Raw genomic sequence first — 12,473 nt, 5'->3', positions numbered from 1 at the left:
AGTCAGAGAAGAGTGCAAAAGCAAGGAACGGCTCGTGCAACTGGCGTTGTAGACGGAAAATAGGAGTGATATGTCATGCCATTGCGGGATGACATGTTCATGTTTGTTTTGAATTTGACATATATGATCACCTCAGTAATGAAATGACCAAATACACATTTATTCAGTAGTAAAAATGTACACCACTTGAAATTTAAACAGAACGGAAAAATTTTAAGAAAATTCTAATTAACACGTTACAGAAGGGCCAAAGGTCTAGACACAATTCCACCATAAAAGGAATTTCCAGTATTTACAACTTTTAATTTAATGCTCAAATTGCAGACAAGTTTTTGAAGTAAATAAATAGTTTGATAAAAACTATCATTGATTGGCAACACAGAATAATGCAAGATTCCAGTTCTGCTGAACAACCGGTTTCCCTTGTGGCATTAGCATGTGCAAAAGCCGGGAGAAAAGTAACATTTCTGCTACAATCTCACTGAGTTTTAGCAAGGGAAACTGAAAAATGCAAGAATACCACGTATAGCTTGGTCCAATACGCCTCTACAATGCTACAAAAGTTAGGACAACAAAAGAGTTAGAGAAAACAGGGCAATGCACAAGTTTGAGTAGAAAAAAGTAAAGAAGGGTTCTTCCACCTACGATTTAAGGTGAGTAAAGTTTGTGAGAAACTTTAATTTAAATTTATGAGTGGATACATCCTTACTTTTCTCATTTCACATGCTTAGCCAAATCTATAATGTAAAGTAACAACACTCACTTTCTTAAGATATAAGCCTATAACTTTAGCCACTTACAAGGAAATGGAAACTACCCAATACTCAAACAAAATCTCAGAGTTGACCATGGCTTCAGCTCATAGAGTGGTTGTGAAAGAGTTTTTGACCAGGTGCTTGCTGGTCATTCTGCTGCAACAGATTCAAGCCAGAGAAAATGAACACAAATTATTCAACGTAGGGTGCAAACATTAATGGATTAATTTAATTACAGAAACAAACAACATATGAAAAATTTATTACAAACACAGGAGTCCGTGTCTACAAGGATCAATTATGCCATAAGGCTCTATAAAATCATCAATAAATTTTTTTAAAGCAAGATATTGTGTATTGTTTTCTCCAAAAGTTTTTTGTCTTCCTCAGGTCCTCTCCACTTTTGGTTGGGATGTCTTCCATTTTACCTTACCTTCTCCAGAAGACTGATTTGAACTTATACCTAAACTAATTTTAGATTATAGGAGAAGCTTATTTCATTTTTTCTTCTTTTACAAGTGCTTATGGAAAAGCTTATCCAAACAGGATCTTAATGCATATCATAAGAATAAACAATACATAGACATTTTTCAATAAAGTGAGAGAGAACAGAGAAGAAAAAGAAGAAAGCTGATATTATTGATCTGAAAAGTTAGTTAGAGTTAGTTACAATTGAGGTATTTATAGACCTCTACGCAGCTTAACTAACCATAACTGATTCTAAATAATCCTAACTGAATTCTGACTAACTGATCCTATTGAGATGTAGTTAGAAAGGTCCTTACACTCCCTGAATTACTGACTAACACTGGATGGGTGCTGTTAGCTGTTAGCAAAAGCTAACAGCCCTTACAGTAGTTATTTATCACTGGATGGGTGCTGTTAGCAAAAGCTAACAGTCCTTACAATCAATATACAAAACTGTTTTCACAATTATACATTTACATACATTGATACCCCGCTCAAACTCAAGGGGGAGAGTTTTCATTGGAAACACTCTTCACATTGAGTTTGCCTCTAAGAGCTTCAAATCTTGATGCAGACAGAGGTTTAGTTAGAACATCAGCCTACTGATCCAGAGCTGAAATATGAACAAATGAAAGCTGCTTGACCAAAATCTTTTCCTTCACAAAAAACACATCAATCTCCATATGTTTTGTTCGACTGTGAAAAATTGGATTGTGAGCAATAGAAACAACACTTTGATTATCACAAAATATTACAGAAGTAGTGAAAGAAACTTGTAACTTTGTCAACAGAGTATGAATCCAAATCAATTCAGTAGAAGTCTGAGTTATGCTGCGATATTTAGCTTCAGTACTAGATCTGACAGTAACCTTTTGTTTGTGAGACCACCAAGAGACTAAGTTTGGGCTAAGAAAAATAGCAGTCCCTGAGGTAGAGCGCCTGTTATCCACATCAGATGCTCAATCAGAGCATCATAGAATGCTCGAATAGCCAAGGGATTTTTAACAAAAGCAGGCTGCAGAAGCAGACTATGAAACAAAGTACCTATGAGATATCTTAGAATCCTTTTCACCACTGTTTCTGTACCTTGTGATGTGAACCTGAGTAGGAGTGGATCGTTTGATACAGGCTACGGAGGTTTGGATGACGCCACTTCCGGTGAAGGAAGATAAGTCAGGGTAGACGCCACTTCCGGTGAAGGAAGATAAGTCAGGGTAGACGCCACAAGGATTACCTTGATAAGTCTGAGATTGGTTCAACAAGGAACTCAGAGAGAAACTCTCACCAAATTTTATCAAATGTCAAAAGTTTTTTTTATTCAAAACAAAAACCAATACTTATAGTGTAGCTGAACAAAAAGACCACTTGGACCTTCATCCTTCTCCACTCGGGGGCTTTGTCCTTCTCCACTTGGGCCTTCGTCCTTCTCCACTTGGGCCTTTAGCCTGTATTTGGCCAATTTCAGGATTCTCATCACCTTGTCCATCTACTTCTTCTGCATCTATCTCTGTTCAGCCTCCAATTTCTGAGTCTACTAAACATCTACTTCAGAATCTGTTTATACACCCAACTCTATCCCAGTTAACGCTCACCCTATGCAAACAAGGTCTAAGTCTGGTATTCACAATCCTAGACTACACCCTTCACTTTTTCTCACTCATTCTGAGCCTAAAACTGTGAAACAAGCTCTGGCAAACAAAGATTGGCTCACTACTATGCAACAAGAGTATGATGCCTTGCTGAAAAATCACACCTGGGACTTAGTATCATTAACTCCAAAACCTGATACGAATGATTGAGACCTAGAACTCTTGATAACACGGACTTCGAAAGCGTAGACTGCAGCCAAACAAGAAGCGTTCGGTCTTGAACTTCCCAGGTTTCGTACTCTGGGTTGACACGATCAGCAATGCGATCATCCCCGGTGAGATAATGAGGTGGAACAACTAGATTAACAACAAATTGCTGCAACTTGTGTGATTTGATCACTGGTTCGACATGTTGTCACCAGTGAAGATAATTCAAATCATCAAGGTTCTCTGCAATAGAATTAGGAAACGAATGAGAAATGAGATTTGAAGGAGCGGAAGCCATGAAAGCACTGAACAGGACCTTGCGAAAACACAGCGATAACAAAAAATGGCTCTAGATACCATTTTTGATAAACTGAGAGAGAACAGAGAAGAAAAAGAAGAAGAAAACTGATATTATTGATTTGAAAAGGTTGGTTAGAGTTACTTACAATTGAAGTATTTATAGACCTCTACACAGCTGTACTAACCATAACTGATTCTAACTAATCCTAACCAAATTCTAACTAACTGATCCTGTTGAGATGCAGTTAGAAAGGTCCTTACACTCCCTGAATTACTGACTGACACTAGATGGGTGCTGTTAGCAAAAGCTAACATCCCTTACAATCAATATACAAAACTGTTTTCACAGTTATACATTTACATACACTGATACACATGGAAGTTGGTAAAGAAAATCTCAGTTTGTCACCTAAAGGAACCTAAAAAAATCTTCACATCCATCAAACAAAGTGGGCATCCGCAACATGGGCAAGAGAAATGTATTGGTCTAGTCTAGTCACATTGTATCAATAAAAAGCAGTTCGTAGAAGAAACTCAAACTTCCAAAAGAATAAAATGAAATAAATTCATGGCAATCTGCTCATGTCATGTATCATGTCTTATTGTTTATCTAAACAAAATTTACAATAAGGCAAAAATGGAAAAAACAAATGTCGAGTGAGACAGACAAACCTTGTACAAGGATGCAGCAGATTCAGATGGTACTGTTGGAATTGCATTGTGCCCCAGTGACAAAGCATCCAAAGCATCTATCGTCAGCTGCCAAACACTGAGGGCAATTGCATCACTACTTGGAACAGAACTAGCACAGCCAGCAGCAGCAACATTGCCATTCACCCAAGGGCAACATTGATTGTGATGCACAATAGGATCAAACTCTGCAGCTTCATAATTACTCTCTCCTTTTGGAGGGCCTAAAAAATTGCTCAATGTCAGTAGCTATGCTCCAAAAATATGTACAACTAATGAATGAAGTGCAACAGGAGTACAGGACCATTGAAGAAATAGAATATCCATTTACAGTTTGATGCTAGATGAAAAGTAGCAACAAGAGTATATATATACACCTATATTATAAATTAGAATAGATAATTGGAGAGTGATACTCTCGCTCTATCTACTCTCTCGCTTAGACACTTGACATTCCCATTCCAGCTCCTCTCTTTTGGGGGTGCATTTCACATACTATTTTTGCAACTAGCCAAAAAATTTGTTTCTCAACAACCTGGCTATCTAAAACTACCCTCCATTTATCTTGTATATTTGGTTCTCAATGACAATAGTGAAATTTTAAAAAGCCACCTGGTTTTCATTTTTTCAAAGATTTGTAAAGGAAATGGTGGAAACCAAAACAATTGTGTTCACCATCTCCTATACAAATATTTGGGAATAGGAAATAAAAAAATAAAGTGGCATTTCACTAATTATTTCTGAAAACAGAAAATGTTTTCTCAAATAAACAGACCCTAAGTTTCATGGTAACATTTCAACAACAACAACAAAAAAAAAAAAAACTTTGCCCACTAGGTGAAGCTCACTACATGGATCATGCAACACAAATAAATTCTGTCATGAACCAAGTCTTCAAATTTTATTTAGATCCAAGTCTTTTTATTTGTCTCACCCAGAGTTTTTTCTTAGTCTTTCTCACCTCTAATTATTGGACTACCTCCATAATCCACTCTTTTTATTGGGATTTTCATTGATTTTCACTCACATGACCAAACCACTAAAGGGTAACAAGAAAAAAAAGTTCAAGACCATTAAAAGTACAGGGGTTACCTATCCCATTTGCAATGGCAAAATCTGATTCAGGGAGAGCACAATTGTTGGCAAATGATGATTTATCATGCTTCATGATCTCTTAGTATTTTCACAACCAGAATAAATATTAGCATTACAAGAACGAGAAGGGTGACTACTATTAGCAGGTAGAAGATTGCAGTTTTGACTAATCTTTTCACCACTTTCAACAGATTCTGTAGAGCAGCCAATTTTTGACCCACTGTCTGTTCTTCCTGCAGAGTGAGACATCATCTCCTGGCTATCACCAATAGGATCTTCCCTGTTCATATCAGGGATAAACTCATCCATTAGACCTGGATCTGAAACAGATTCACCTGTCTGTCCCTGGTTTTCAGCATCTTCTACTCTCTGTTCCATTTCACCAACAACACTATCAGCTCTGTGCACAGATATATCAGCCCCGTGGATTTCAGCTTCATGACTAGCACACATTCAAACACTCCCTCCACTGATGCCCAAACTAATTCCATCACGAGCCTGAGCAGTCACAGTTTCTGCATTGAAAAGTTCTTCCCCATAGTTTGTACCACTGACGCCCACATCACCACGGGCAACTTCAGTAGCTGTTTGTAAGCAAGTGCTTTGCTGAGCTTGATTGCTGTTATTCAGTTCAGATTTTTCATTCACGTCCACATTGCCATACATGCTAGAGGAGGGGAAATGAACATCATCAAGGTCTCCAGGGTAGTTTTCAACACTTTCCATAGAATCACCATTCACACTATGACATATTGTGTCCATTGCAATGACAGATGATGCACGGGTTGAGTCTCTAGCTGATTGGATACCCATTGGGCGTCACTACCTTGACGGTATGAAGAAACTCAATTTCCAGTAATGTAAGCCTCTAAACCCATTGACTGACTCGGACCGGCACCAGATGAGTCTCTTTGTTGAGGTGAACAATATGTGTCAAAAATATCAGAGTCATGTGCACGTTTTGAAGGACCAGCTGAATATTGTCCACCATCTGTAACTTCATCACCATCACGATCAATGACAGTTCCTTCTACACTATCAGCCTGCTGCTGCAGCCTAAGAACAGGCTGGTTATCTGAGCTCCCACCTTTTTCAAGATTTCTCTTACGCGAGCTTGGCCCATGTGATTCATATGAAGCTGCACGATCACCAATCTCGCTCCCTGAAGGCTGGCCGATCATTAAATCCCTTCCCATATCCTCATGAGTATATTCAGATGTTGCTGTCCTGCCCAAAGGAGTAAAAGGAAAACCCCCTGCCATGGTAAGATTTAGATCTAAATCTGTGTTCACCAACAATTTCCCCTCATTCGTTGTTGCAACTTCATCACGGTCTTCAGTCTGATCTTTCTCTGTATCATCAGCTGCAATCCAACCACTGATTCCACTAGCTGCACTCGCTCCACGAGTCAATCGTATTTTTTTACTAGTATCAGGAATATCTATACTGTTAGATGCAAAACGAGCAGGACGAGGAACTGTCAGAAAATGTGAAATTCTAACTGTAGCACCACATAAGCTACAATCAAGCAAAGGTGACCTAGAGTCAAGTCTAGACTCCTTAAGAGGCGCCTTTGCCTTTCTGGCATCCAATTTAGTAGAAGCAGAAACTGCCTTTGACCCGGGATCTTGAGTAAGATGAAGTTGAGTCTTGCTTGGGCCAAAAGAATATCCATTTCTTTCAGATTGGGCAGAGTGTTCTTCACAATCTTGAACATTTAAACGCCAGCTTGATTCCCACCCACAAAGGCTTATAAGCTTCTGTGCCTGCCAAAATGAAGATACATTAATAGAAAATAATCATGTAACAGAGTAGCAACAAAAGTATTAACAAGACATTAAAAAGAAAAAAAAAACTTATGCGAGAGTATAAACAGTATGCCTCATCTTGAGCATTTTCAAGGTCAGATACAATGTCTGGTTTGATATCTACTTCTCCTGACATAGAATTCTGAGACTGTGATAGAAAGCGTTCAATTTGTGGGCCACGAGAAACAGACATCAACTCAATTGCAGAGATGGCTACCACAGGAAGGCAGTGAAATTGTACGAGTCCATCACATCTATCCTTGTAGCCCCCAATTAATGCAGATGGAGGAGTTGGAGGGAACTGCACTAAGCTTTCTGGACAGCTGTTTCCTTTCCAAAGGTAATTAACTTTATGACCCGAATCCAGCTGCCTGGCAAAGGATTCGCTGGCATTTTGAGCTTTGGCCATGACAATAAGAAAACAAGTTAAAAACAACTGATGAATATAATCAGCAACAACAGAGAACTCCTTTAGCCTAGTTACTGGATACAGTTTGCTTGAAAGCAAGATCAAAATAAGATTATATTTTTCTAACTCTTTGAAGAAAAAATATATAGAAAAAGATCTCAAATGATTTGAACAGAATAAGAGTTGCTTAGATATCAAGAGTAATAACTTATCTTGTATGCACAACTTACATACTGTCCCTTTGTTTTTATTTTTTATAAGCTCTTGTTATACAATACCCTATAGGAACCTTGAAACAAAGTGGTACAAGTAAAAATTGCATCCATTATTATTATACTTACATGCAAACTAGTCTTACATATAAAAAATAGCACACATGTACCCTCCACGGCCCAGTAACAAACATGAGCTGGACACCCTAGAGAAATAAAAAATTTAATCTTTTCCCCATAAAATATTTCAGACGAATTGTCAAACTAATATGTATTAAATCTCATTTCATAGACAACAAATTATACAACATTTAGCTACACATTTTTAAACATATAAAACTTCACCTTGGCAGCATCATTGTTTTTTATACACTAAGTGAGGAAGGACTATATTTATGTTAGGGGATTTACAAGTTAACAATTGACAGTAGTTCTATGAAAGTAAAGCTACAATTGTGATTTTCATCCTATAATTTTCTCAAAAAAATTCCTCTTCTACATCTGCCCTGTATATAAGGTACCTCAACGAAGCACAACTTTTAACATCCATGATCCGCATGAAAGCATTGCCTGTTCTTATAATTTCTACCTCCAGTTATTAATATGCCACATTTTAGAGAAAACATAAAGTAGCCAAAAGTACTTAGATTACAAATTTGCAATCACCAACCTTCAGCTAATGTCCAAGATGGCAATGCTGTAAAACTCAGGCAAGAACCGCATGACTCGCAAGCAATTTTGTCTACTCCATTATTCATCCAGCCTTTCTGAGCACAAGCCAATGAACTGATGATCTGGAAGAAATTAAAGAGGACATGTGATCCCTGGAGACTGCATCATATCTACTTAGAAGATTTGGAGTGGCAAGTGTAACATATTAACTATGCATACTCAATAGATAAAGCTTATGCCCTAACAGATCAACATATCCTAGGACAACTACTTCATGCAAATGTGACAGATCCCAGATTTAAATTAATTTCAGTAGAGTAATAAGTAGAAAATTCACATCACTGAACACATTCAGTTGGATCCACACTTAGTGTCAAAGCTTTGAGTGTTACTAACCACCCAAATGTACCAAAAATATATATAACTGCACAATGCCTCCAAAGTTCAGCTGCCATTATTAGATTACAGGCTGTAAGTAGAACCAAGGTTTAAATTTATGGTCAAAAGGTGATACATGATACCGATTTTGTTTACATTGTATAACAATTTAAGTTCCTATCATAATCTATAAGGGTAATCATTACAAGTTTAAAACAAGCATATGCATTCTTGACTTTAGACATACAAGAAGCGACTCTTTGTCATCTAGGCCTACAGGATATCATTATTAAGATATTGAAGCATACGTGAATCAGTACCATACTACCCACAAGGAAAAGATGGACGAAAATGTAAATATACACATTGTGGCTGTAATATAATTAGGGGAAAACCATGGTCAGTTCAAACCTGAGGCTTCCCAAGCCAATTTGAAGGAATAAATGTAGCCAAACATCTTAATAAATCTCCTCTTTCCCAAGGTCTACATGAAGATCTTGAAGAACCAAAAAGCAGAACTGCCAGCACTTGTGCTCAATGAAGTCCATGGTGGTTGTGAACCAACACACGAGAGAGAAGCCGCTTTAGAGACTTGTCCATGACTTGACCCATCTATGCTGCCAACATTCATTGGAACAGCTGATGACGCCCCAGCAGAACTGATAAAATTATGAATAATACGTCAATTGAAAGGGTCAAATAAACAACATAATAAATAGAGAAAACAATTGAGTGTCTTATAAAAATATCACAATTTACAATCGCCACCCATACATCACATATGCATTAAGTTCAAGGAAAAAAATTGTATAGGGAGAGATATTAGTGTGACATCTATCAAGGAAAAAAATGACAAAATGGGACAAGGTAGCTTAGACACATGCGAAGGTCACTAGAGGCTCCGAAGCGGAGAGTGGATCGCAGTTTTTGTCCCTGTGAAAAGGGGTAGAGGAGGATTAAGGACATTGCAAAAATAAATATTAAAAAGAATCACGTAGTGACTATTGTTGTATCTGTTTTACACAAAGGAGATATATAATGGTGACGATTTAGCCCTCAGTGTGGGTACTTAGTAGAGAAATCACGCAAGTTAGCCTTGATTAGGAGGTAAGGGCATAAGCACAACATTTCAAAAGCACACAATTCGCAACAAAAACAGCACGACGCCGCTTTTTTTTTTTTTTGGTTAATTAGATCCAATTCTCGAGGTGCAGGAGCAACAACAGCAAATAGTATTGCGTTTTACTGATCAATTGAAGTTGAAACCGAGCAAATTGAAAACAGCGGTTACAGAAATGCACGCAAAACGAAACGAAACCCTAATTTGGGAACAATTGAATTCAACGCTTGCGAGGAAGAGAGAGAGAGAGAGAAGAAAGCAGTAGTTAGTACCTGGCAGCAGGTGTTGGATCAACGGTGCCTCCGGAGCTGATAACCTCTTCTCTCATTCTGGAATTCCGAAGCGTCAGAGCGCGTGGACTCCACTGCGAATACGAATATTATTTTACGATGCCAATGCCTGCGCCTGCATTATTTTTATCAAACCAATATAATAATGTTAAATCTTTCTCTAACATTCTTTTTTATTAACTTTTTTACTCCTTGTTAAATAAAAATATTAAATACAATTGTATTTTAAAATTTAAAAATATAAATAAAAAAAATATTATCATTGTTAAATAGTTTTGAAATTACATATTTTTAAGTATAATATAAAATGAATTATTTATTAATAATAAAAAATTAATTTCTGTTTTATTCCCTAACTATAAAAAAGTTATTTAATATTCATCCTCTAAAATTTGGAATGCTATTTTCCCCCTAAAATTCATTTTAAGATATACTTTCCATCACACATACAGCAGCATATTAGATGTTTTGTTTTTTCTTTTAATGATCACACTGAAGTTAAAACTTAGCTGACCCTAGTTCAAGGAGCTAGAGTACATTAGAAGTTTAAATTAAGAGCGCATAATACTTACCAAAACAGGACAACATATTATTATTTTTGTGTCACTATCAAAACTGAGTAACTGACCATCTTTTTTTGTGTTGACTGTTGAGAGACTCTTCTTTCCAAACCAAATGATATTTTGCAGTCTATTCTTATAGAACTGCAAACATTAACAATCCATTCCAAAGTCAAGTTAATAAGCAAGAAAAATCATTTATTACAAGAAAAACACATGGGGATAAAAGAATTCAGCATCAAAACATATCATTGTTCATTAAGGTTTATAGAACTTACCTTGTCAAATTTCTCAGTATCCCCACGGGTCTTTCCAATCTCAACCGCGTGAAAGAAAGGATCTGCCTCATAGATCATTAGAAAGTAGGAACATCTCTCACTAGTAACTTGAAACAATGCTCGTTTAAACTAAGTTTCATGAATTTATTGCTCATTTAAATCTGGAAATTTTAGGGATTGATAAACTAAATACAGTAAATGTATAATATTTTTTATTCTATTGACAGAAACTATCATCTATTTACAAGAATATCGAAATGAAAAATGAATATTTAATTGAAGAGGCCTCCATAGTAGGAGATTAAATATACTTTTTTTGTTCTTAATCCATTCTATATCAAATTGTCCTATTATAAATTTAAGTCATTGGTCTTCACAGAGGTATGATCTCTATGTATTCATCTTATATAGTTACATATGATTCTCATCTCGTAACATATGTTAAATGGACATTTTTCTTGAATTGTTCGTTTAAAATCTCTGGAAACCAGATTAAAACTTTTGAAACACTTATAATATAATATTGAAGGTTTCTTTGTATACCTTCTTGAATCAAGGACATTGACATCAAGGATAGGACTCAAAGCTAAAAGTGAAACCAAAAGGGTTTTCAGCTGCTTCACTGAAACCAACCCTTACTTCATCAGAGCTAATATTTTCCTGGGAAGATCTAGCAGGTTGATGCTCATTCTTGAACCATTCATCCTTCCACGACCTCATCAATTGTAATTGTAATCTGTTGTTTCATGCCATCAGAAAAGTGATAACATTGTAATCTTTATTTTCTTGTTTCTCAAATTTAAAAGTCAACAAGAATGGAAATTAAATTAGAAATCACACGGCTTACAATCGTAACTTGTAAAGAAAGAGAAGAAAAATCTTAACTTTTCATATCTAATTTTTGGACTCACCAATACTCTTCACTATCCCTTCCATATCAACATATTACTCCACACATTTATACACCCAATATAGAGAGATTAGAAGTATTAAATCCTTATCCCAAGAAAGTATGTCCAACCCATGATAATTAATATATCATACCCTCTATATCGTAAAAAATACTATGACATTTTGAAAAGGTGAAAATAATGTAATTTAAATCTGAATTAAGTGACATAAAGTTTTGTATTAATAATATAAACAAAAAAAGTATAGAATATAGATGAATGAAATGAGAATAGAAAAGTGATCGAGTACACACACCACGTCTTCTTCAACCTTCTTTCTTCTTGATTGTAACCCTCCTAACTAGTCTCGTTCTTTGAAAACTTTATTGTGATAGGAGAGGTTTGCACTGCACGTAGAAATGCGAGAGCAACAGAATATATATGGACTTAAAATATCTATGGTTGTACAGACTAATTATCAGAACTATTAATTAATTACGACACTTTTTTTTAAATAAAAAAGAGCTAGCTAGAGTATTTTTTTAGATTCTTTTGAAGATTAGAATAAGTAGAGGTAAAATAAAGAAAAAGAGAAATATAAAATTTTAGTATTTGTATGATAATTTTTTTGATGGAAGATGAGATAATGACTATAAAAGATTAGTTTTTATATATATAATATATAATGTCCCCTAAAAAAGGTTTATATATATATATATATATATATATATATATATATATATATATATATA

General features: G+C 35.8%; 1 protein-coding gene across 10 annotated transcripts; it reads right to left on the bottom strand.

The window, feature by feature from the left end:
- Positions 1-256: 256 nt before the first annotated feature.
- On the bottom strand, positions 257-10,107 carry LOC100796091 (uncharacterized). 10 transcript variants are annotated; one of them, XM_026129690.2, is made up of 9 exons: positions 9,976-10,072; positions 9,464-9,516; positions 8,995-9,242; positions 8,204-8,327; positions 6,965-7,311; positions 5,102-6,870; positions 3,992-4,233; positions 801-908; positions 257-554 (listed from the first exon to the last, which is right to left on the bottom strand). In XM_026129690.2, exons 4-6 carry the CDS (start codon positions 8,289-8,291, stop codon positions 5,950-5,952), a joined length of 1,356 nt encoding a protein of 451 aa, XP_025985475.1. In that variant the 5' UTR covers positions 8,292-8,327; positions 8,995-9,242; positions 9,464-9,516; positions 9,976-10,072; the 3' UTR covers positions 257-554; positions 801-908; positions 3,992-4,233; positions 5,102-5,949. The 10 variants fall into 10 exon arrangements, with proteins under 10 accessions (XP_025985475.1, XP_025985474.1, XP_040874296.1 ...); XM_026129689.2 differs by lacking the exon at positions 9,464-9,516 and having other exon boundaries at positions 801-911; positions 9,976-10,107; XM_041018362.1 differs by lacking the exon at positions 9,464-9,516 and having other exon boundaries at positions 818-911; positions 9,976-10,107.
- Positions 10,108-12,473: the final 2,366 nt, after the last annotated feature.

This window comes from Glycine max, chromosome 8 (genome assembly GCF_000004515.6).
Source record: "Glycine max cultivar Williams 82 chromosome 8, Glycine_max_v4.0, whole genome shotgun sequence".
Taxonomy (NCBI): Eukaryota; Viridiplantae; Streptophyta; class Magnoliopsida; order Fabales; family Fabaceae; genus Glycine; species Glycine max.
This window is presented reverse-complemented; position numbering and strand designations above follow the sequence as displayed.